Genomic DNA, 26544 nt, shown 5'->3' with positions numbered 1-26544 from the left:
TAGGCACTTCTTCAATGAACTATAGGGCTGACTCATCCACGTTTTTCAGTCTTTGGCCTCTGAACTCTGTTCCAATACTTCACAGAGAGTCTTGACTATTCAAATCTGCAGTATGATAGATCTTCTTCCCACCAGCTTGACAGCACCATCTCTCCGTACTTATTCCCTGCCTATCCAGCACTTGCATGTTTTGAGTCTCTGGGTCTCATGTGCTTCATGGGTCCTGGTCCAGGGATGCTCTCCCTTAGGGCACCGAGTTTCAGAGACCGAACAGTTCTGGTGACACCAAACACTGTCTGAGAGCCTACAATCCACAAACATTTTGATGGGGCTCTGGTGAGTGGACAGATGTACTGAGTACTAAGATGGCCTTCTCCATATCTGCCTTCCAAATGATAGCAGTGCCCCCCAAATGCAGATTCTCTTTTTATAACATTGGCTACAATATCAACTAATGCTGCAGAGCTTGTGTTGCTGTTTGTCACAGTCTTATTCAGGCTCACTGCTAGCAACAAGGTAGCAAAATTTGAAGTGGTGAGGCTTTTCTTAAAGTCTGTATCTCAAGGGCCCAACAGCTGAGGAATAAGGACCATCACATGATCTTATCAGAGCCTTGGTTTGCTTAGGTAAAAGCACTTTCCAGAAGGAGAAACAAACTTCATTGATATTGATCTCTTCAGAGGAAAGGTGCTATAGAAATCTCATCTAATAAATAAAGGATTCAGGCTCCAGTGTTGGGCTACCAGTCCAGCATGGAAAAGAAGCTATCAGGCTCAAGGAGTCAAAAGTATTTACTGGTCATTTGTACACTGTTTACAGAGCTCTATTCTAGGGGCTGGGTGGAAGAAAAAGAAAAGAAAGAAGTCACAAATGCATGCCTTTAAGAACAGCTGGAGATGCACAGAGAAGAAAACTGCTGAAGGACACAAGAAGCAAAGCAAGAAATCAACTGCAAATAAAATCAATACAACACAGCTATGTGCAATAAATCGGGGGCATCAAGGAGAGGTCAACTGCATAAGGTATCCTGGAAGAGGTAAGTTTCCAAAGAAAATGAGGACATGAATTAGCACTCAGGAGAAAAATGGAACGTCCACATCAATAAAAATTAAGTGCCACTGTGTCTCATATTACCCAGGCACAGTGGGAGAAAAAAAGATGGCAACACTATGGACCCTGTCCTCCAGAGGCATCTAATCTAGATGGAGTGACAAGAGATGCATGGAGCACAACAGAAAACAGTGCACTGGGATGACTCATTACTACCACCTCAAGAGACTCTCACACAGTAGGTTGCATATATTTTCAATGTGTTCAATAAGTGTTCAATAAAAAGTGTTCAATCTCTGAATTGAGGAAGTGCTTAACAAATGGGCTAAGATCTATATGGCTGAAAATAAAGATAACTCATGCTGCAGGTATCTCCTCACTGCCTAGGACACCCATGGGCCAGCAGGGGGACATGAACAGTGCAGGATTCTGTGAGCTCAGCAAATCTAAGCTCACATGTTAGATGCTCCCTTAATATTTCTGAGTTATTCAGCCTCAAAGCTTGAGTGGTGCCATTTTACAATGCTTTTATCAGGGTCAAGTGATTTAACATAGGAGCAGGCATTCGGTGTAATAGTGTTTACACTTTACTCAATAAAGTCGTTCTATTTTGGGGGCGCTTGGGTGGCTTTTTCTGGGGCGCTTGGTTAAACATCTGCCTTTGGCTCAGGTCAGGATCTCAGGGTCCTGAGACAGAGTCCCATGTCAGGCTCCTAGCTCAGTGGAGAACCTGCTTCTCCCTCTCCCTCTGCCGCCCCACCCCCCCAGCCCCCCCGGCCCTTGCTGATGCTCATTCTCTCCCAAATAAAATCTTAAGCGGAAAAACAAAAAACAAAAAAACAAAAAAACAACCCTGTTCTTTTTTCCTTTGCTCAGAGGATCACAGCTGCAATGGTACAGAGTTCACTCATTCAACTCAAATATTTACTAGGCATCACTGCACTTCTACAGTAGAAACCACCAAAAAACACTATATGATTGGTCTCTGTCCTCCAGTGCTTAGGGTCTGGAAGGAAGGATAGACAATTTCAGTATCTAAGAAGTACAGCAGTATTTCTTTATGGACTCCATAAGAGAGAAGACTTTTCAGCAGTCTCAGGAGATTAGCAGATAAAGAAGGGTTTTTGTTTAAAAAGACACCTAGATTTTGCGAGGGCCTCTGATGAGGAATACCGTGGAAATGGTGAGCCCACTCTAGTCCCTGATTTCCCCACACTAGTTCTTTAGTCCCTGTGAACAAACTTGCTACTGGAGGAATGGGGTGCTGGAAAGCCGAAGACCCTGTGGCCAAATATCTGAAGAAGAGGCTTGCCAAGGAGGAAGCTGATTTGTGACAGGTCACTGTGGAGGGCAGAGTGAAGAGGAATAATGACATGTTTTATAAGGAGGCTAGTTTTAGTTCAGTAGAGGAAGCACCTAGCCAATCTAAGCTGCCTGGCAATAATAAGACCTGTTGTATTCCCTCAAGGCTGAAGATGTGCATGGCAGCTGGATCAGCTGTCAGGGAACTGCTGCCGTGGTTTCTGTATCAGTTCAGGGAGCTCGACTGGCATCAGATGGGTAACTTCTTTATTTTTTTTTTAAGATTTTATTTATTTATTCATGAGAGACAGAGAGAGAGAGGGGCAGAGACATAGGTGGAGGGTGAAGCAGGCTCCATGCAGGGAGCCCGATGTGAGACTCAATCCCGGGACTCCAGATTATGCCCTGGGCTGAAGGTAGGCGCCAAACTGCTGAGCCACCCAGGGATCCCTGGGTAACTTCTAAGTCACTTAAGTATTTATATTCTATGCCAGTGACAAGTTAGGCAGGAATGAGAGACTGGTATGTTTGTATACAGTAGGTCTTTATCTCTATGACCTCCAAAGGGCTCATCTTATTCATGTGCAAGATGAATCACAGGTTTTGTTTATGCAAACACACTCATCCCCAAAGCTGAGTATTTAATTAAACCATAAGCTTATCAAATATTTTTAATTAGACCAAGCAAGCAATGCTACCCTATCTCTTAGTATATATATGCTGTCTGCTTTCCATCCCCTACCAATAAAAATCCAAGGCAGATAAAAGTAATGTAACAATAAAAAAATGCTAAAGTTCCCCATCTATACCTTATTCCTTCAGCCAAATATTCCACTAGGAAGACCTCAGGTTGCACATGTACCCTGGCTTCAAGAATATACATGGAGACTGGTCCAGACATTCTTTCATTCACTGGCTTGGGCCTGTCTTCAAATACTACTACAAAACGGACTTTTCCCTAAAGATACCAGCAGGCTCACCTGGACACCACATTTCTGTGACTTCCAGTTTTTCTTGTACATTATTAGTACATACTGTCTGGGTACTACCACAGACCATATATTCTAATATGGGCAGTGAAAAGCTACAGAATAACATGTGATCCTAACCCCTGAGGATTTTAGAATCTAAGCAGGGGAAAGGAGATCAGTAGAGGAAGGCATATGTTAAGCACTCAGAAGATGTAAATCTCTAAGCAAAAAAGAATGGAGTTGATTAGATCTGATATAAAACCTCTATGATGTACATCACCTTACTTGAAATATCCAGTAATTATACTCTATCTGAAATTACCTTTGCATTTCCTATGGAAAAAAAAAAAGAGCTATGAAGTGTACAGACAGTATATCAAACACTGGGGTATATTAGAATTACCTGAGCAACTACACTTTTACTTTTTAAAGAAGCATCCCCTTCTATCCAGGGACTCTGAAGAGCTGGTCTAAGGCCCACATGTTTCAAAGAAGTTCTGCTCATGAGGAAATCAGAGTAAGAATCCATTCAGAAGACTGGGAGTGTCTAGTAGCATATAATTGCATACAGTGTAATGAACACAAATTAGTTTACATACATTAAAAGCCCTGGAAAGGACATTTTTTAGCGAAACTTTGGGAACAATTTGTTGTCAATTTGAAGGAAAAAAATTTTAATCCTATTATTTTGACTAAACACTACTTTATTTTTACTACTAATGTTCCAATTTGGTGACATTTTGCTGCAAAGGGTCCTTAGAAGAGTCCTGAGTCCTGAGCGAGGTTTTGGAGGCCAAGACAAGAGGAGGCAAAAACAAGAGTATTAACTTGAAGAAAAACCCAAGAAATCTTCTGGGTACTTCATTAGACACAAGTGAAATTCTGTGGAGACAAGCAGACATCCAAGATGCATGATGAGGAGATGTAGTTAGGAGGACCCAAGACCTCTGAGATGGGAGGGACACTCACATTGGGCAGACACTCTTCATTCCCTGAGCTTTACATCAAAGGCTGCATGAAATACCAGTATTTTGCACACAGGTATGATCTAAGGCTAGTGGCAACCTTTCTGACCTCAGTTTCCTCGTTCATAGAAAAAAGTGGGGTTGGATGAAATGACTGCTAAAGCTCCTTCTAATCCTGGTGGTATATGACGCTAATATCTACACACAAATTTCTGTGATTGTGTCTTGTGGTAAAAGCATTTAATTCAAGCAAAGCATTTCCAAGCATCTCTCAGAGTGGTTTGCTTATATTACCTCAAGTGAGAGTAACCTAGAAATAGCATCTTAGATGTCTGCTATGACACTAGTTTGATGAAAAGAGGAACACTCTCAGGTCATAGGCTTTCCCCCTTATAGATGTACAGACATGTTACATACAACTGAAAGCAAAGGGAATATGCTTCAACTGCAAACAGAAATGAATTCATGGGATGTGAAATTTTATTTATTTTTTAAAAAGATTTTATTTATTTATTCATGAGACACACACACACACACACACACACACACACACACACACACACACAGGCAGAGACACAGGCAGAGGGAGAAGCAGGCTCCATGGAGGGAGCCTGATGTGGGACTCGATCCCGGGTCTCCAGGATCACGCCTTGGGCTGAAGGCGGTGCTAAACTACTGAGCCACCCGGGCTGCCCGGATGTGAAACTTTAAAAACACAGTTTCGCTAATCTTTTTTAGGCCACGTAAGTTCACCATACATTATATCATCCATTTGGGGGAATGTATTTAAACATTTCCTGTCTTCCTAGAATGCATCAGCAGCTATAATCATTAGCCATTTGTCAGGGTAAGGGGCAGTGGTAGGGGTCGGCTACAAAAATCTATAGCAGATGGGGTGCCTAGCTGGCTTAGTTGGAAGAGCATGTAACTCTTGACCTCAGGGTTGAGTCTGAGCCCCATGCTAGGTGTAGAGATTACTTAAAACAAAACAAAACAAAACAAAACAAAACACCCAAAACCTTAAAAAATCTACAGCTGGGGCACTTGGGTGGCTCAGTGGTTGAGTGTCTTGTCTGCCTTTGGCTCAGGTTGTAATCTCGGGATCCTGGGATTGAGTCCTGCACTAGGCTCTCCATGGGGAGCCTGCTTCTCCCTATGCCTATGTCTCTGCCTCTCTCTCTCTCATGAATAAATAAATAAAATCTTAAAAATATATATACAGCTAAATTATACTTAGTTGTACAAGATGGAATTTTACCTAAATAAGAGAAAAAGCAAGGAGATCCACTCTCAACATTTTTCATTAATGGGAAAGGTCCTACCCAGTGCAAAAATACAAGAAAAATAAATTATAGACAAAGATTGAAAAGGAGTTAATTGGCCTTTATTTGCAATGACATGATCATGGATGTAGAAAATCCTAAGGAATCTAAAATAAGTAAGTTGCAGAATAAAAAATCATATGCAAAAATTGTTTTGAAGTGACAGCAAAGAATAATCTGAAAATAAATTTTAAAAATTCTGTTGATAATAGCAAAAAATTAAAATACTTGGGAATAATTTTAACAAATGTATACTGAGAAATACAAAATATTACTGAGAAACTAAAGACGATTCAAATAGATAGGTTCATGGGCTGGAATATTATTAAATGGCAATTCTATAAATCTTTTTAAAATGATGAAGATAGGGATGCCTGGGTGGCTCAGCGGTTGAGCATCTGCTTTCAACTCAAGATGTGATCCCAGAGTTCCGGGACCAAGTTCCGAATGGAGCTTGCTTCAGAATGCATGGAGCCTGCTTCTCTTCCCTCTGCCTAGGTCTCTGCCTCTCTGCCTCCTCTCTCTGTGTCTCTCATGAATACATAAATAAAATCTTTTAAAAAAAGAATGGTGATGATACTGGGAGCCTGGGGGGATTAGTCGGTTAAGCGTCTGACTCTTGATTTCAGCTCAGGTCAGGATCTTAGGGTCACGAGATGGAGCCCTGTGTCGGGCTTCACACTCAGTTTGGAGCCTCTCTATTCCTCCCCTCCTACTTTCTCTCTCTTAAAAAAAAAAAAAAAAAAAAAAAAAGGTGAATACACTTGAAGTACAGACTCTTCATAAAAGAAGATACAAATGGCAAAAAAAACTGATGAAAAGATATACTTAACATCACTAGTCATCTGGGAAATGCCTGATGGGAAATTAATATTCTACAGCGAGATGGGACCACACACTCATTAGAACAGTTAAAGTTAAAAAAAAAAAAAAAAAGGGACAATATTAAATACTGACAAATTATGGGTAAATTAGAGCCCTAGTACACTGCCAATAGAATTTTCTTAAAAAGCAAAATATACAGTGGTCATTCAACCTGGCAATTCCACCTCTATACCTCTATATCTACGTAAGAGGAATTAAAAACATATATCCACATAAAAACTTCTGCATGGGGATCCCTGGGTGGCGCAGCGGTTTGGCGCCTGCCTTTGACCCAGGGCGTGATCCTGGAGACCTGGGATCGAATCCCACATCGGGCTTCCGGTGCATGGAGCCTGCTTCTCCCTCTGCCTATGTCTCTGCCTCTCTCTCTTTCTCTCTCTGTGACTATCATAAATAAATAAAAATTTAAAAAAATTAAAAAAAAAAAAACTTCTGCATGAATATTTATAGCAGTTTCATTTAAAATATCCCCAAACTGTCAATAATCTAAATATATGTCCCCTGGTAAATGGATAAACTTAATATGATATCCATACAATAAAATACTATCCAAAATTAAAGAGGAATGAACTACTAATGTGTAACAATGTGGATCAATCTCAAAAACAATACACACACAAAAAATACACTATGTAGATAGACAAGACTGTATATCATACTGTATGAATCCACAGATATGAACATTCTGGAAAAGGCAAAATTATACCAACAGAAAACAGATCATCAATAGTTGCCTGGGGGCTGGGAAGGGGAGTGCAGGGGTTCTGACTAGAAAGGGGCACAAAGGTGATTAAAAACATTCTGAAATTTGAATTTGGTGATGGCTGTACCACCTAAATTTAACAAAACTCCCTGAACTCTAAAACAGGTGAATATTATGGTACACACATTCTATCCCAAAAATTTTGTTAAAAAGAACACCACGCACACTTTGCTGGACAAAGAATTAACTAAAACCACTTACTCTTGGAATTAAAACAAAAGACATCAATCATTCATTTCCTTTTGCAATGATCCAAAAGAAGTATTCTAAGCAGGGTAACTTATCCAGATAGCTTTGATAAAATTATTGTGCCGTTATAGCCCCTAACATTAGACTACAAAAGTAGTTGCAAATTTGCTATCTAGACAGAAAATATTTCACTCCATGGGATAAAGGTCTCCTGGCTCACCTGTCAGAGGGTGAGAATGTGACACAGGCTTCAGCAGATATGCTCTGCACATTGTGTCTTTTAAAAGCTCAGTCTTTGATGTTCCTTTGCGGGGGAGGAGAGTTCTTCATGTTTCTCATTTCTCTCTTTAGTCTTGTCAAAGGACATATGGTAGGCTGGATCTCTGAGACAGTGCTCAACAAACAGGCTAAATACATGGAGTTAGAGTTCAGTAAAAGGTCTGATTTGTTTTGCTCTAGCATCTCAATGTGCAATTTATAAAGGAGCAACAGAGAGACTAATCTGTTTGGTTTTAGACTAGAACTCTTATACATTAAAGATTAAATGGGGAATTCAGACAGCATACTCCTGTTCAGGTAAAAGTATAGTGAGAATGAAGGGAAGAGGGCAGCAAAGGGAGAAAATTTCTCAGAATTTGCCTCAAGATTTCCAATTATCCTTAGCTCTCACATATATAGTAACTCCCACCAAAGGGCTTTTTTGTTTTTGGGAGTATGGACAGGACACTTCTTTCTCTTAAGCCATAGGTAACACATACCTAGCTGTGGTCTTATAAATAATGGAGAAACTTTAGCCTCTCGTTGCCAGATTCAGCATAAGAACGGGATCCCAAAGGGCTGGGGTCTTGGTAACCACATATCTCTCTATAACACATGGCAGAGCATGGACTCACCACTCAGTGGCAGTAATGATAATACTGAACCAGCCAAGCCAATTTGGTCAAGATAAAAGATCTCAGGCGTCTCCCTGGATAGCAGGGGTTTTTTGATGGATCCAGGCTAGAACTTATAAAGCCTTATAAAAACATATACTGACATATTTTCTTTTAGAGACAAAGGATAGAATGCCAAATGTTCTTGAGAGGTTCAAACCACTTGTGGATAAGAGTTAAAGCAAAAGTACAGATATATGGATTTATCTGTGGTGATCTACAGTGCTGGTGAAATGAACTGGCCTAGTAATTTCATGTCACCAACATGCCTCATAGTCACTGCAGCTCTTTGCCCCAGTCACTCTGGACCATAGGGTATCACTATTCACTCACTGTGCGGTCCCCTGCAGTGACAGAGATGGCTGTGACACAGGCACATCTCCTTTTCAGTTACTGACTTAGTTCACATTTGTCCTAGATCATTCCTCTAAAAAAGATTCAACAGCCTCCTGGGCTTTCCTATGTGCTTAATTTAAAAAAAAAAAAAAAAGTAAAAATTAGATTGTGTTGACCATATTCAAAACCACTGACAGCTCCTCACTGCAAACCAACATCCAAACCCAACAGCCTGGAGCCTAGAATTCCTACCCTTTCTAGTAGTCTCTCTTCACTTAACCCTAATCCAGCTACACAGAGGTCACCTTCGGAACACGAGCTTTGTCTGGGAATTCTCTCTTTCCACACACATCTAAATCCCACTCTTCTTTTAAGGCCCCAATTACTGCAGCCTACCCAGAGTCTTCTAGTTTGAATTAATCTCTCCCTCCCCACTATCCTATAACACATAACTTATACCTCAGTTAAAACTCTTATGGTAGGCTGCACTGAATGCCAACTGTTTCATGCATGTGTCTGCCTTCCTCAGAGGCCCAGTAAATCCTTACTTTGAATGCATATTAAAATCACCTTGGGGATCCTCCCTAGAAAATTTATTGATTCTACCAGTGGGCAAAGGTAAGTACCAGATGTATCCAGAACACTTTTTTTTTTTTTAAATTTATTTATTTTAGAGAGAGAGAGAGAAAGAGAGGGAGAATCTTAAGCAGACTTTGCACTGAGTGCAGAGTCAGGGCTCAATCTTACCACCCTGCGATCACCACCTGAGCCAAAATCAAGAGTCAGATGCTTAATCAACTATGCCACCCAGGTGCCCCCAGAACACATCTTATTATGCCAGAAAGTAAGGAAACACTTTGGGGACAATTGCACTACCAAAATAATTAAATATAGTAATGAATTACAAACCGCTGAAAAAATATAAAAGCCCTTGAGCCCATAATAATAATAGATAAATACATGAGGGAGAAGGGTTCTCACAGAAAAACACTGAATATCAAATGAGAAATGTAGAAAGGAGATTTGAAGTTAGAAAAATCATCATTTTGCAACCACCATAAGTGGTTCAGGCAAGAATCATCAATGGATGCTAAATCTAGGAGACATTTTTGATGATGAGCAGGATATTGACATGGTCATAACGTGTTTTCCCACAGACTGCTTACTAGTTGCATGGTCAAAAATAATAACCAATAGAGTGGAGAAATTAGACAACACTTTAATTAGGTGAGTGAATTAAAATTAACATCTACAATGAGAGGATGATAGACATCTGTGCCTCCCAATGTCAAATCCTGAGAAAGGACACAACATCACTTAGTAAGAGTCTGGCTAGGAATAAATCTGAATTTAATCATGAAGAAACATCAGACAAACACAAACACAAAATGAGAAGCATTCTTTTTAAAAAAGGGGGTAGTGGGTGTAGGTAGTCTTCAAAAAGGTCAATATTAATAAAAACAAAGAAAGACCATAAAAATGTTGCAGGCAAAAAGAGTCTAAAGAGATGTGACAGCTAAACACAACACCTGATCCTGGACCAGATTCGGTCCTGAAAGGGAACAATGCTTTATATAAAAGTTTTGGATCAACTAATAAAACTGGAATATGGGTAGCTGGAATATGGGCAAATCTAACTAAAGTACTGAATCAGTATCCATTTACTAAAGTTGGTAACTGTGCTGTGGCTATAAAATAATATCCCTATTCTTAAAGAACATTCATTGAAGTTTATAAAGACAAAAGGCCATAATGTTTGCAACTTACTCTCAAATGGTCCAGAAAAACACTTTAAATTTCCAAATAAAAAGCTAAAACAATAGCTGGTAATCTTTTCTTACTTAATTAGAGTGAGGCCCAGACACTGTATTTTTAAAAGCTTTCCAGGATTGAGAACTGCCTAGAGCAGTTCTCAAAGCTTGCTTCCTCAAACCAGCAGCATCACTACCACTCAGGAATTTGTTGAACACGCATGGGCTTCCTGAATCAGAACCTCTGGTGGTGGTGAATGGGCAGGAATCTGTTTTGCCACATCTTCCATGCATGGAGTGCCACCCACTCCAATTTGAAAAACCACTGACCTAGACTATGAATTCCTACATTATGTATTTCTAGATCCTATATTCCCCACAAAAACTAGCAAAATGCTTCATGCATAGTCACATCTCAATAAATGCTTGTGGAATTTAGTCTGACAGTGAATGATAACACAGAAAATGACTACTGAGGCACCTAGAGATGACAAACTACTCTAAAGGGCTAAAGCATCACTTTGAGTTTCTAAAGAGAATATAAAATTTATTTTGAAAGCATGAAAGGAAGCCACATTACTCAGGTTAGTAAAAGCACTGCTGTCCCAAAAGGGAGCATATCAGCTTACAGTTTAAGTCATAGTCAACTGAAAACAGGTGGTAACTTATGCAAGCTCTTAGACTAGTATTTAAATATTAATTCTGTGGCTCTGGGAAGCAAGGCACAGAGATTACAAAGCAATGCGGTGTGCATCACGCAAGATTCACTTAGAGAACACAGCATTCACATGGCTGTGATGTGGCCCAGAGCTTATGAGGATGGCCAGATTTCATAACATCCTCTAGGTGGCATTTGGAGAGACAAGACTCCTGTAATGAGAATGAGCTGATCAATTTGCCTACTGAGTAAAAAAATGAAACAAATAAATCCATTTTTATGCAATTTTTTTCTATCTTGAGAAGTTAAAACTGTTGAAGATACTGTGGGATGCAAGATATCTTCCCAGCCTCACCACATGCCTTTTCTAATTGGCACCCTGAAAGATTTCACAGGAAAAGGGTGTTACTTTGGTATTGTTGATTTAAAGGTTATCTAATCACAGCAAGGCAGAGGAGAATTCATCTTCAAAATTCACCTCCTTATTGAAAGCCCATGGAGTATCTTGGCAATTAACAATTCCTATCACCTTTGGCTGTTCCCTATGTGAGAAGGCTCAGAACTCGCCTTACAAATTGCTCTTTTGAAGATCAAAGGGAAGCTGAATGTGTCTGTGTGTGCTCTCGATGAGACTGTAATTTAATGGAATTTCTAGAGGAGGCTTGCTGGCAGTGTTTGGATGACAGCCCCGGGGCGGAGGATTCAGGGGAGCTTGGCCACTCTTCCCTTTGGAGCATCTTCCCTGTCTTTAATTGGCACCTCATTAGAAATTAATGAAAATGACATCCTCTGTTCTTCCTGCTCCAGGCATCGAATGCTACAAAAAGGCCCATCACAATTCATAACACATTCAATTTATATAGCAATGGCTCTTAAGCATTATTTATGAGATGTGAATTTCTTGTCAGCAGTTAATAACCTGTACAGAGTGGAAGGGGAATGGAAAAAAGATTGTGAATATATGTATTAAGAAAAAGATTTTCTGCAGTGGAGAAGTGTTCTGTTTGAGTTCAAACTACCTTCCTCAGCGTTCACTTCCAGTAGTAAATTACGGAGGCTCCCTCCCCACGCCCCAAACCATTCCAGGCAGTTCAACATCTCTTCAACAGTCCATGCATTCTCAAAGAAATACTACACAACTCACCCTTTCCTAGAGAGATCCGAGCAGACAGGCAGGAGGAATACAAGAGCTATCTGTCAAAGACAGTCCCAGAGGTGTATGTTCCCATTGCTGTCCTTCATCTTTTAAAATGTGGCTGTAGTCTCCGTCATTTTTCTGGGCACCTAAATGTAACACTCTGTGGGCCAAACTGAACTCCTCCCCAGTCTCTCTAGGAAGGCTACATCGGAGAGACTGCAGAAAGCTCAGGGCTTTCTTTCCCAGCATTAAAATAAAATCTCGGGATCCCTGGGTGGCGCAGCGGTTTAGCGCCTGCCTTTGGCCCAGGGCGCGATCCTGGAGACCCGGGATCGAATCCCACGTCAGGCTCCCGGTGCATGGAGCCTGCTTCTCCCTCTGCCTATGTCTCTGCCTCTCTCTCTCTCTGTGTGTGTGACTATCATAAATAAATTAAAAAAAAAATAAAAATAAAAAAATAAAATCAAATCTCTCTGTAAGTAGACCATCACAATTGGGCATAAGCCAAGGAACTGTATGTTAGATCATTTGAAAAGAATGCATGTCTGTGGTAAATCCAATAAGCACTTTAGAAATCCAGCCTCTTGCCCAAGAGGTGAAGAACACAGTAGATAATCTGAACTTACCAGAGACAGTCAATTAGGCTTCACTTAGGAGCATGTGAAATCATCTAACATGTATTTCTAGATTTTTTTCCTGCTGAGTGCTTAAGACCAAAGGAAATTTGGTGGTTTGCATTAAAGCTGAAGCATCAACTGGCATACCTGGTTACAAGAGCTCAGTGCTAAACTGTGAATTCTCGCTGCTTGCCTGACAAGGACAGAAGGGTATCAGCCATAGCCAGGGGCAAGACAACACACTGTATGGATCAATTGCTTGATCCACTAGGGCAAATCCTGTGTGATACCCAGGATTCAGTTACTTTCAAGAAAGAAACAAGAATGTAAGATATAGGAAAATCCCATGATTCTAATTTAGGAACAACCAAGGGCATGTGTTATAATAGCAACAGGCAGATTGGCAGGTGCACTTCAAGGCACTGATAACAGACTGAATACTGAAACGCCCCCCTCCCCCAATAGTTCACGCAAAGACCCAAGCAAGAATTTGCAGACTAAAAAAGAGGAGACAAACCCTTCAATACAGGCAAAGCTGGTTAGCCACCATGCCCCAGAATTTCTTCCCTATTTCACCAAAAGTTTAAAATTACCTGGCAGGGTTGATTAAAACACAGTTGAAGAATAAGATTCTGGGCTCTCCTGGGCCATGCCACACCCATGAACACAACTAGAGTTGCTGACAGCCTCTCCTCCCACCTCTTATCCTACCTCTCTTCTTTATACTTTAATACAAGCAATTAACAGGATAACTAAATGCCAAGCTAAAAAAAATTAAAACTGGTCTGGTGACACCTGGACTCCCCGTGCTGCTGTCTGTTTTTGCAGTTGAATATATACTTCCAATCTTGTTGAGTACCACACACCAGAGTGTGCAACAAACAGATTTCTGGTCTCGACAGGAATAAGAGTTCCCACTTTGTTTCCATGAGAAGCCGGTACATCCTCCTTTCCTTCTCATTTCCAACAGAGTAAATAACTGAGGCACAGAAGAAGCAACAGCTGCCTCTTCAGAAGATGAGGGACTCTGAGTAACTGTAATTCTCTAACTGCTGAGCGAACCATCTAGTCCTACCTGCCAGCACAGTACTTGTAGGGTATCTATGGCTGTCCCAGGGGGAAAAGGAGGCTTCTAAAGCTCACTCCTAAGGACAAAGGATGTAGGCTTCTCAGAGGTGAGAGCCAGGCCTCCAGGTCTGCCTGATGAAAGCTCTGTCCCACAGAACAATTTTATAATACTAAGCTTTAAATTAGGAAATAAAAACAGGAAAACTGTAAGTCAGCCTAAATAATGCAGCTACATAATTTTGCTTCTTTGTGACACGATGTATGTAGTGGTCAAAGAGAGAGAAAGAATTGGTCTAAGTTTTGTTCCACCGTGGGTAGGCATAAAGTTTTTAAAAATACATCCCTGTGCAGCAATTTTGAGAGCCAGTATTACACTGGATAATATAGAAGAAAATGTTACTTTAAAGCTATTTTAAGGGTTTAAATGACAATGAATTATGGTTCAAAGAAAATTTTCCAATCAAACTTTAATTTAAAAGGGATATGGGGGGGAAGAGTTTTCATTTATTATACCTAGTAAGATGCTCATTCAAAATTAATTTAATATCTGAATTTTATGGTACATCTCTCAGAATTTCACTGGTTTGGTTAATTTCTAAGTCATCAATGAGTAGGAACCACAGTAATATGCAGTGGGGAGAAGATGAAAGCAGTGAGCAGTGACGATGCAACTCTAAAGAAGTAAATGTAAGATAAATGGGGATGTTTTTTGTTTTTCTGTGTGAGAAGAAATAAAGGGCATTTAGAAGGGAGACTCCTCTACTCTTGCATTCATAAGCTTCAAGCCCATTGCTTGCAGGGAGGCACTCAGGAAAAGAACGAAGGACTTCAGCCTATGAGGAATAATCTCCAAAGCTATGCCAGGGTGTCAAGGACACAATCTCCGTCATGCCACTGTTGGAGATGCTTACCGCAGCGGCATGATCCCAGTTCCTGCTGCACCAGCTCCAGTTTGGTTTGGCACTGGAAGCACCGACGTCGACTCTTCTGTTTCGATCGGCTGGTTTCCTCAGGTTGTTCGGTGTTCTCCAGTAGTCGTGCCCGTTTCACTGGCGAGGCCTCATTCTCAGACTGTGAATCTGACCAAAACAACACATTTGGGGGTCAGGGTTAGTACTTGGCCTGGCAAGCACAGCTAATTAATGTACTGCCAGGCATTCTACTGCCCTCTTCCAGGAACTGGACCTGTGTGAGCAACAGACAGTTCTGTCTGGCCTGGTTTATACCGCACAGATTGTGACAAGCACGCACCTTCAGGGCAGACTTCTAATGAGCTAGGCCTGAGCAGGGAAAGGAGGGTGGGGGCGATTCAACAAAAATCAGTTCTATGTTGCTGTTTCTACAAAGAGCTGTTTCTTTGAGACCATTCACACTGGAACTAGGATCCTCCCTTTGTCTGTACCCCTTCTTTGGGCCCTAGCTGCTTACTCTTTGTGCTGGTTATTTACCACTTCTTAGATATTTGCTTGTCCTCAAGTAGACTGTAATTCTTTAGAAGAAGGATTAAGTCTAATATTTCTTTTTATCACCATGCTTAGCACAATTCTGTATCCGATGCAGTGTTTGAAGGGTGTTCCATAATATGTTCTAGTAAAAATATTCATGTTTCTACTCCTTAATGTAACAAAACGCTTCAGAATCAGATTTTTTAAGATTTTATTTATTTACTCATGAGAGACTGAGAGAGAGAGAGAGAGAGAGAGAGAGAGGCAGAGACACAGGCAGAGGGAGAAGCAGGCTCCATGCAGGGAGCCCTACGTGGGACTACATCCCTAGACTCCAGAATCACGCCTTGCACTTAGGGCAGACGCTTAACTGCTGAGCCACCCAGGCATCCCAGAATCAGATTCCAAAGTTGAAAATTATTTCAACTTTACTCAGAGTAAAGGAACATCCCTGCTTATTCACAAGCAAGCTATCTCGTGACCTCTATTATGGAGTGTTCCAGAAGCAGCTCTCTGTACCACAACCTAACACTGGTGCCAAATTGGCAGGTAGAGGAGGTGCAATGTGTGACGACTTGTGTTTTGTAGAACCTTAATAAAGTAACTAAAATGCGATAAAGTTCCTGACATAGGCAAGCTGCAAATAACTCTTGCCTTAAAAAAACAAACAAACAAACAAACAAAACAAAACAAAACAAAAAAAAAACAAGCAAACAAACAAACAAAAAAACACCTGGGGTCTCTGTATTCTTGGACTTGCTGCCACTGCATACTGAAGATGCACCTCTTGCCAAGGTTCCAAAGGGGGTTGTGCTAAACCCTCTCCAGAAGGGAGTCTCCTAAATGATTTTCTTCAAAACAGATCCAGATCCCATTACTTCTTACCCCCCCACTACCACCACCACCACGCTGGTCAGAGTAATCATCATCTCACATCCAGCCTAGTATAATACAGCCTTTTAATCAGTCTCCCTGCCCACCCCCCCTGCCCCTACTGCTTGTTCTCCAAAGCCAAGTGATTCTGTCAAAAATCAAGCTTAGAATCACTCCACTTTTCTGTTCAAAACCCTTTAATAGCTCCCCTTTCCAGAGTAAAAGCTCAAATATTTACTACAGTGCTCACAAGGCCCTTCATGATTTGCCCTCCTCTCTTACCTCATCTGCTGCTGCTCTCTCCCTTTACTCCATCCACACTAGTCTCCTGACTGGCTCCTACCTCAGGGCCTTTGTACTCATCAGTTCCCGTTGTCTAGATTTCTTCACCCAGATCTACGTGGAACTCATCTCTTTTAAGTGTTTTAAAGTTACATTTCAACAGCATCTTCTCGGCTCATCCTATCTAGACCACTCTTGTTCCCCTTCCCTAGCACTTCCCCTCCTTCCAATTCCTGCCTGCCTTTTATTCCTCCACAGCATTGTACCCTTTAACATTATCCTCACGGAGGATATAAACTCCTGCAGGGCAGGAAGTTTCACCTGTTTTGTTCATAATCTGCCTACAATGCCTACAACTCAATAAATAAATATTTCTTAGATGAATGAATCTTTTAGGCAGTTCTGATTTTCTATTTAAAGTGGCCCTAGTGGGAAGCAGCAGACTGTTGGATGTATTTCAGCAGAGGCTGTGAACCTCTCTCCCCAGCCCCCCTCCGTGTGAAGACACTGCATGTCACCAGAGAGCACTCACTGCCCCACCCCACCCCTGCCCCCCACACTGCACACTGGCTTATGGAAGGTGTGCACCATTCTTAGCAACTGTAAACTGCATTTTTCATTTCATTTAGTTCCTCTAGTCCTACATGACATTTTCCCCCAATACAAACCAACTAAACAAGGCCTTTGATGAAAACAATTGAAAGCCAAGTTCAGCCTATTTCCCAGCTCTGCTGAGCGAAGCTGTCCAAACCCAATCGGTGTGATGACTGAGGTAGCCACAGACAGGGCTCATTCCCCTACGACAGCAACAAGCAACAATCTAAATGTAAATCATTACAAAGCAGCCAGCCAAAAGGAATTCACCTTGTATGAGCCACAGTGCTCTCCGGGGGAGGTCCTTTTTCACAAACCAGCAATGGCTCAATTTGTATTAATAACTCTATTTAGACATATCTTTTTTTTTTTTTTTTGTAACAAGAAGAGAAAATTCTAGAGGAAGAACCGTAACAAAAAAAATTGCTGTCTGTTCTGAGACAAGATCCTAAATGTGGAGAAATTATCTCCCAACCCTGGGGTATGGGGTGGGTAAAGAGATAGAGAGGAGTCCATACAGGAAGGGGAGGAAGCCTTTGTATTATTAATATTGTTAAAATCCAGAGGGCTTTGACATGATTCCAGCATGCCTCTCATGTAAAAAAAGGACCACTCGGACCTACGCCTCTTTCATTTACACTGCTGACAGAACTAAGCATGCGTCTAGAAATACAGAGTTCACCTTCAAAGCTGTTTTCCACATGACTCTGTCCCGAACTGTCAAACATGCTATCTGCCTGCATCCATCTCCATTTCTAAAGCAAACCTTTGCTACAAGGAGAAGACCATTTTCCTTTTAGCATGGCAATGGTATCCATTGCTATTTTCAAATAAGCAAGCAAGCGACATAAAATATTTTCAATGTAGGATTTCTAAAATCAGGAAATACAATTCATATTTTTATAATCATAATCATCATTGGTCATTATCAAACAAGCCACTTGATGGGACACTCCCGCAAGGTTAGAGGAGGCCTGCCTTTTCCTCTAATTCCCTACACTGTCTAACCAATAGATATTCAATAACAAAACTAAGGAACAGTTTGCCTGATCTCATGTTGAAATTCCCTTTCCCCGTTGCACATTTCATATGAAGACTACCCAGTTATTTGTTCTGGTACTCAGGAGGTAGAGGACATTCCAGAAATTGTGGGTCCTAAGGGAGTTTTCTGATGCTGCCAACAGCTGCACTGCTGTGGCCTTCCTAAAAGACCACTCAGCCCTAGCCTAGTCAGTCCTCGAAGAGTCAATGTCTAGGCATCCAGACAAGTCTAAGACCAAAGCATCCATGTATACAAAGTCTGAACCATGAGAAGCAGCCCTCAATGATTCTAAACCAACACATATGAAAAGTTTGTCAGAATGTGTTATTTTTTTTAGAATCAAGGAACTGTTCCTAGACATTAAGAGATCCATAACTTTTATGCTCTGAAATACATGCCCATTTAATCTTCACTCTATTAAACGGAAAGCAATCCCTGTGCCCTCTAATGCTCCCTGCCACAAAGAGGGAGGGGGGAAAACTCCCTAAACTGTTTACCACCTTCTACATGCTGCCACTCAGGAAGGTGACTATTATATATAACCTTTTGGGGAAGCAAACCATTCTTTGACATTTTTTTCACAATTCAACTTGGTGTTTTAATTAGTAGCGAATGAAATAAATAGTCTACACAATCATCATCATGTCTGCATAAGAAATTTACATCTCCTCTGCTAATTACTTAATGAAACTTTGTGCCATAGAGTGAGTTACCTAAATAAGAGAAACAGATGTCCAGGACAGGGATTCTAATTGCTTAATAATGAACTAAATAATTCAACTACACAATTATAAATTTTATGTGGATTTAAAAAGAACTATCAGAAAGAAAAGATCCAAACACAGTCAACACTAAAAGAACCTTCATCTACTGTCCATATTTGCTCACTTACTTTTGGCCTACAAACATCATTCCTGTCACCCTGATGCATTTTTAACTTCCTTAACAATAACAGGAAACACCCAACAGGCTACTTGTATAGTCTGAACTTGGGCAGTAAGGGTTAAACAGAGAGAAAGGTGAACAGAAATAACTCTTACATGCAGCTTTAACTGTCAGAAGAAACGCGTCCCTGCAAGGAGCATGCTCATTAGCAGCAGGAGGAGCTGTAGTAGCAAGCTAGAAACTGTCTCCACCCCAGGAGTTAAGAGTGACTTCTAATTAAAGTCCTTCATAAATGGCCAACAAAGCACATTTTTTCCAGTATGCTTTTTCTTGAGAACATAAATCTAGTCTGCATATACCCACGCAAGAGCTGCCACACTCCCATGCTGGGTTCACAGTTCTCAGTATTCACCAAATCCCCTCTTCCTCTGCCTATGTTTAATAGAATGAGAAAGATACATCAGATCTTCTTCTTCTTCTTTTTTTTTTTAAGATTTATTTATTTATTCATTCAGAGAGAGCGAGAGAGAGGCAGAGACACAGGCAGAGGGAGAAGCAGGCTCCATGCAGGAAGCCCGATGTGGGACTCGATCCCGGGTCTCCAGGATCACACCCCGGGCTGCAGGCGGCGCTAAACCGCTGCGCCACCAGGGCTGCCCACATCAGATCTTCTAAATCAAAGGCAAATTTGATCAAGAATCATAATGTGATTACATGAGAAAGGAAAATCCTAAGACCAAGTACACCTATCAATTCCTTAAGTTTGAAGGTAACTACTGTTTAATTTGTGACAGAGAAACAAGTAGAGATTTTTAAAAAATGTATCTTCTGAGGAGAGAAATTCTTCTAATTGTACCTTCCTAGCCAATTGCAGAAAGCAGTGGTAAGACTTTCAATTTAGGAACACAGTTTAACTGGAAAGCTTGACTAGAGACAACAAACAGAGATACTGCTTTTAAAATTCTGTTTTGTCTCTGACAGAAATTCACATTTGTTCCTTACTGTCACTGTTCTTGTCTTTATTACTCATGTTCTCTCCTGAAATTCTCCAAATAAATTGTGTCAGGTCTGTCAGAGTTGAATCCCAATCTCTCTTAATCTCCCGTCACTGTGCAGCTGGAAGCATGCACACTCTCAGGGCTGCTAACCAAGACTGTGGCCTTCTGACACCTCAGGCAGGCTCTTAGCCTTCTGTATAAGCCAACACTCACAATTAGTATAAGAGAGTGGGAGAAACAAAGTGGCAACAAAGAGAGGGAAGCCTTCCTCATTCGCTTCACCCACACCTTCCCTCACTTGTATGAAAGAAAGATGAATCTGTTTAATCTCAGGCTGTATGACAGCTTTTGAGGCACTCAATCAGTTTTTTTAGAACCTATCACAGTCTCTTGACAGATTGACATTTATGATCCCAACAGCCTGTGCAAACATCAGTAAGAGCAATAATTAATGAACCCTCACACATCACTGCTGTCTCTCCTTCAACCATTTAAAAGGAGCTTAAGCTGCTAAAATCTCTGTCCATGAAAAACACCTCACTCTCACTGGAAAAAATGTATTTTAAAAGAGACCCCCAAAATCTGTTTTATAGGTACTTTCTCTCTGTTTCTCTGCTTTGTTTTGTGTATGCAGAGATTAAATTCACTCCCTCCTGAAACACTTCAGGAGAGAAAAACTCCTCATTACTCATTATAAACTGTTTCCCCACTTTGTTGAACTGGCATCCCCCCACCCCTTTCTTACTTTCCTAATGGCTCTGGAACAATTTTGGAATGACATGCTGTTAAAAAGCTATTACATGGACAAAGAAAGAAGTTCAAGTCTTTGGAAGGGGCTGATTATTACAATTTTGTGAAGAATACCTTCATATATACTTGATATGTGACATGGAGATCAATCTAGCTTGAAATACACCTACGATACTATGTCTTATAATAACCATTTTAAAGGTCAGCTGTTCTCAAACTGCCAGGAAGTATACTATTCTTAAGCATTAATTCCCCTATTCTCCATCCAGCTCCACTCCTATCCCCCTTTCTCTGGCTCTCTCCTTTGCTATTAGAGATACCTTGTGTGGTCTCCTTCACTATCATAACCTCAAACAGAAAACCGACCTCCTGATGCATCCTCCCTGCTGGGAATACAAGTCTTGGAGACCTGAGGTGGCTGATGAGTAGAGCTGACTATTGTGGGAGTACATCTGAACTTTTGGGTTCTCTGTTATCAATATGCTCAGAAGACATAAGGCATCAGAAATCTTGGAGGGGAATTGTATCATCTAACGGTTTGGTTTTGATTGTCAAAATCAGGAATGCAAAAGCTGCTTTCTGTAGGGACTTTTTTGGTTAGAAGACAGCTTAAAGAGCAGCAGAACATGGAAATCATGAGTCATAATAATTAGCACCCATGTGGGAGAGGAGTACCCACAAGTTCCAAAGGGATGTTTTAAAGACTAGAATCAGTTTTCTCACTTCCCCAAGGCCCTTTTTCCCATCTGATTCCTGCTGGAGAGAAAGCTGGAAGCTGATTTTGGTGGCACATCTTGACACCAGAAAGAAGTGATTATGAATTCATCAATGAATCAGGTAGGAAACGTTAATGGGCTGTGGGGAGAGCAGCTCTCCATTACATAAAACAATCACATAACAATCACATAAAATCATGGCATCAGAATCCAACAGTTCCAAAGGAAGGAGTTCTTCAACTCTTCTTTCTACTCTGACTCATTTATTTTTCTTGCCTATTGTGCTGGCTAGGCCTTCTGGCAAAATCTAAATAGGAGTAGTGAAAAGGACATGTTTGCCTTGTTTCCAACTTTAGGAGGAAAGTATTCAGCTCTCACATAGCTTTTCATTTTGAAAAATTGTATACACATAGAAAAATTCAAATAGTACAATAAACACCTGTGCACAGTCCATTCAGATTCAACAGTTGTTAATCTTACATTGTTTTATCTCTCCTCTCCATATTTATGCTCCCCTCTAAACCATCTGAAAATAATTTGCACACATCAAAATACTTAATACACACATATCTAATACAATAAAGGCATTTCCTGCTATGACCAAAATATTACACCTAAGAAAATTAAGAATAATCCCCCAATGTCATCTAATATTCAATCCATATCTAAAATATCCCCATTGTTCTCAAAGGCATGTCCAGTCAAGTTTCATGTGTTACATTTGGATCTTATGTCTAAGTCTCTTTTAATCAAAGACATTATGTCCTTCAATTTATTTGTTCCTGTCTTCACATGACCTAGCTTGAACATTCCTGGTTAGTTTTCCTGTGAAATATACCATATTACTATATTTTTTATCTATTTATCTGTTTTTTTTTAATGTCACAATTTAACTTACAAGAAAGAGATTTTTTATTTTTTATTTTTTAAAATTTATTTTTATTTATGATAGTCACACAGAGAGAGAGAGAGAGAGAGGCAGAGACACAGGCAGAGGGAGAAGCAGGCTCCATGCACCGGGAGCCCGACATGGGACTCGATCCCAGGTCTCCAGGATTGCGCCCTGGGCCAAAGGCAGGCGCCAAACCGCTGCGCCACCCAGGAATCCCCAAGAAAGGAGATTTTTAATTGTACATCTATCTCCTCTGTTACATATTCAGGACCAAAAAATAAAACTTTAAGTAAGCACCTTGACACAGCCCCATGGTTGCAGGGCTGGCACAAGTGAGAGCAGGTAAAGAAGGGCTAGTACTGTGTAATCATCCCTGCCACATACTGGACATCAGGATATAGTTCATCTGTGCCAGTGCAAGGAATGGATGCTTACGCAAACATTAAGAGATGAGCTAGTTCCAAGTGTTTTAGCCCATGATTTCTTACAGTCTGATGGCATTCTCTGTAGCTAAAGTTGGTCCCAGAGGTCACAAATCATTTCTCCAATTGTTTCCTTTCCCAAGGCTTCGTGGCCTTTTTTTGATTGCCCTTCCTCTCCTGACTGACTATACTATTGCTAATTATTGCTATAAGACATCTCTTCACTGCTAAGTCACTCAACTCTTTACAACTGTTATTTTAAATCAGATTAAAAAACATAAAACAAAAGCCCAGGAAATTCATTTGCAAAAATAATAACAATCTCATTAAGTACAGTAATATTTCCAGTTTACTTGATCTACTTTATTTACGCTTTAGATTAATGACCATTTAGAGCCACAACAGCCACTATTGCCTAGGGTGTACCAGGCACTGGGCTTTGAACTGGCAAATGAGATCTGCTTATGGTAGTGATCTCTTCCCTCAAGGAGACCGCAAACCAGAAGGAAAGATATATATACAAATAAACGTATAGCAGAGAGTAAGTGGCACGTTAATATATGAACAGAATGCTATGAACACAAAATGTGGAAGTGATAAATAATCTGTTGGTGGGTGATTAAGAAGTAGAAGAGAACAGAGAAAGGTCAGAAAAGGTACCCCTTGAACTTAAGAATTACATTGTATATATGCAGACAGATGATTTTTTTGGCTTACTTTTGTCATCCCCACATTCTCTTCTGTAGGGCCTGTTTTTTACAATACATTCTGCATATAACTTGTTCATCTACCCTCTTCTCTTTACCAAAATTCATATTTAACTATAGACCCTTTCACAGTCTCAAGAGCAAAGGCACTTGGCAACTAATACCCACCAGTGATGGGTTTTTAGGGAAACAAAGCTGTTGTTTGTCATTCCCCTCTCTTCAATTCCAACTAATTCAAAATTTTCCTTTCATCATGTTTATTAACCTTAATATTGGTCTCTGTCCTCTCAGACACATACAGGGCTTTAATTGCCAATTTCTATCAGGAATCTTCCAAGCCCATTTTATCATTAATTGTTTTGAGATATATTGGTTCACTTATAGTTATAAAAAATAATGCAAAGAAATCTCATGTCTCCTTCACTCAGTTTTCTCCAATGGTTAACATCTTACAAAACTTTAGTACAGTATCACAAATAGAACATGGATATTGATACAGTCAAGCTATCTATAGCATATGGATATAGTCAAACTATATCCATCACACATCACAGGATCTCTCTGGTTGTCCTTTTATAGCCAGGCCTACCTCCTTCTTTCCCCCCTTGCTCCCTGGCAACCCTCAGCAAACACTAATCTGCCCTCCACTTCTATAATATTGCCATTTCCAGAAGGTCAAATGTATGGACATACAAACAATCATACTAACCTTTTGTCCAAGCTCATTTTTAAGGCAACCATCACAGTAGGGTGGACATGATGAAAAGATTCCTTAAGTTAAGCTTCAGTCATAAGTGCAATAGTAAATACTAACACAAAGCACATATTTTGTACCAGCACCTTCTGAATGCTTTTACAGAAGTTCCTTCTTATCTGCAGGAGATACATTCTAAGACCCCCAGTGGACGTCTGAAACTGAAATAGTTTCCATTCCCATACTTGGCCTATATATATGACGTTTTTCCCTATACATATAGAGGTGCTGCTTGGTCAGCAGAACCTATCACACCAGCAACCCAGTAGTTTTCCTTTGTAGCTAGTGATCTGGTACCAATTCCTTGTTTTAGTTTCTCCAACAGCAAGACCTCTCCTGCCTACCCAACTAAACCAAATTACTTCTCCCCCACAGCTTTTTTCAGTTACTCATTGTAACTGACAAATTACCCTCGATAGAATAATCTTTCCTTTTTATAGCCTGCTCAGGTATTTGCGAGTTCAACATGAACATTACAATGCATTGATTTTTAAAAAATATAACATTTATAGCATCAGTATAGAATAAGGTAACACTATTAAGATGAGACAGAGAAGCAAGATTAAGCAACCCAAGAGAGGGGTGCCTGGGTGGCTCAGTGGTTGAGTGTCTGCCTTCGGCTCAGGTCATAATCCCAGGGTCCTGGGATTGAGTCCCGCACTGGCCTCTCCATAGGGAGGCCTGCTTCTTCCTCTGCCTATGTCTCTGCCTCTCTCTGTGTCTCTAATGAATAATAAATAAAATCTTAAAAAAAAAAAAAGAAACCCAAAAGGTATACTTCCTCAAAAGTCACATGCCTAAGGCTGCTAATTTCTGTTCCTTGACCACAACACTTAGTCCATGACCAAATTTTAAGACTCTCAAAGTGGTAAAGCTGGTCTTGAACTTCCGTTCTATGATCTTTTCAAGTATTTCCAGAAAACTAAGATCAGACACAGTTTATTTTCATTTATACAAAGAAAGGAAAATTTGAGAGAATTCATGAATTATCTATATTTTTCTGTAACTATGTGTAAGATAGGCATCCTATTTTCATTGTTTCTTATAACACTCATTTAGAAATTAAACTGCTTAAAAATATGGATTAAGTCTTCTACTTAGCAGTTACGTGAAGCCTAGAGGTTTTCAAATTATACCTTATAAAACTACAGTTGACCCTTAACACAGATTTAAAAGGGTCCACTTATGCACAGATTTTTTTTGGATACACAGAACTGTGATTTTTGTTAACGAAATTTTCTTTTTCTCTAGCTTGCTTTATCATAAAATATACTATGTAATATATGTAACATGCAAAATATGTTATCAACCGACTGTTTACGTTATTGGTAAGGCTTCTTCTGGTCAACAGTAGGCTATTAGTAAAGTTTTTGGGGATTCAAATGTTACATGTGGATTTTCAACTGTGTGTGGTGGGGGGAGTGCCCCTAACCCCTGTGTTTTTTAAGGGTCAACTGTATACAACTGTTCTGAGCAACTGGACAGTACATGTGACTACAGCCATTTCTTTCTACTGATGATTATATCTGAAGAAGCCTAGAGGGAAGGAACAGGCCAGAAGTCTTACAATAATAATGGATCCCCCCCACCCCATACTTGGTCTCCAAAGCATGAATGACTTGCCTAAGGGTTAAACCTGATCTGGTCATGAGTCTTTTGCCAGGAAGAATGAAAATGGCTGTTCTTTATGAAAACAAACAAAAAAACAACACTGAGTATACGGGTAGGGCAGGAAAATGGGTAAAGAAGAATGAGATACTAATTCAGTTTTTTGGGTTTTTTTTTGTTAACACAAATATTCCTACACTCATCAACTCACTCCTATGAAGCTCAACTAACTACCCTCCCTATGAGTGTTCTTAATGTCCAGCTGTTTTGCCTGTCTGGCTAATAACACAAGGCTGCCAGGGCAGAATGGACTGTATTTAATACTCCACTGGTGCTCAACAACAACAACGAGTATCTCTGTAACAGGGAATAAGTCCTTAATGATGGTAATCTTGTGATGAGAGACTGTCATCTTGTTGGCTGTGGCCCAGTTCTAATATAAGGAAAAAAATGGTTTGAACATTTATATTTTGTTATTTAAAAAAATTATCTTGAATGCATAACTAAGTAGATGCTAAAATTAAATAGCTGAGTTGTTTTTAAACCATCTTTGTTACTAATTTAGCATTAGCTTAATTCAGTTCCTCTCTCTACCTATTGCTTAGTTTCTTCCACGTAAGATCTAGTCT

The 26544-nt window shown here is 40.3% G+C and overlaps 1 protein-coding gene across 6 annotated transcripts in view; it reads right to left on the bottom strand.

Moving 5' to 3' along the window:
* The window catches only part of ZFAND3 (zinc finger AN1-type containing 3), a 320017-nt gene that overhangs the window by 16904 nt on the left and 276569 nt on the right, over positions 1-26544 (bottom strand). For all 6 annotated transcript variants that reach the window (XM_049092558.1, XM_025418640.3, XM_025418637.3 and 3 more), the window contains one exon: positions 14859-15026. In XM_049092558.1, the coding sequence (XP_048948515.1) occupies positions 14859-15026 (168 nt within the window). The remainder of the gene's footprint in view (positions 1-14858; positions 15027-26544) is intronic.

The sequence above is a fragment of the Canis lupus genome, chromosome 12 (genome assembly GCF_003254725.2).
Source record: "Canis lupus dingo isolate Sandy chromosome 12, ASM325472v2, whole genome shotgun sequence".
Taxonomy (NCBI): Eukaryota; Metazoa; Chordata; class Mammalia; order Carnivora; family Canidae; genus Canis; species Canis lupus.
The sequence above is the reverse complement of the archived record's forward strand: the minus strand, read 5'-3'. Positions and strand labels throughout refer to the sequence as shown.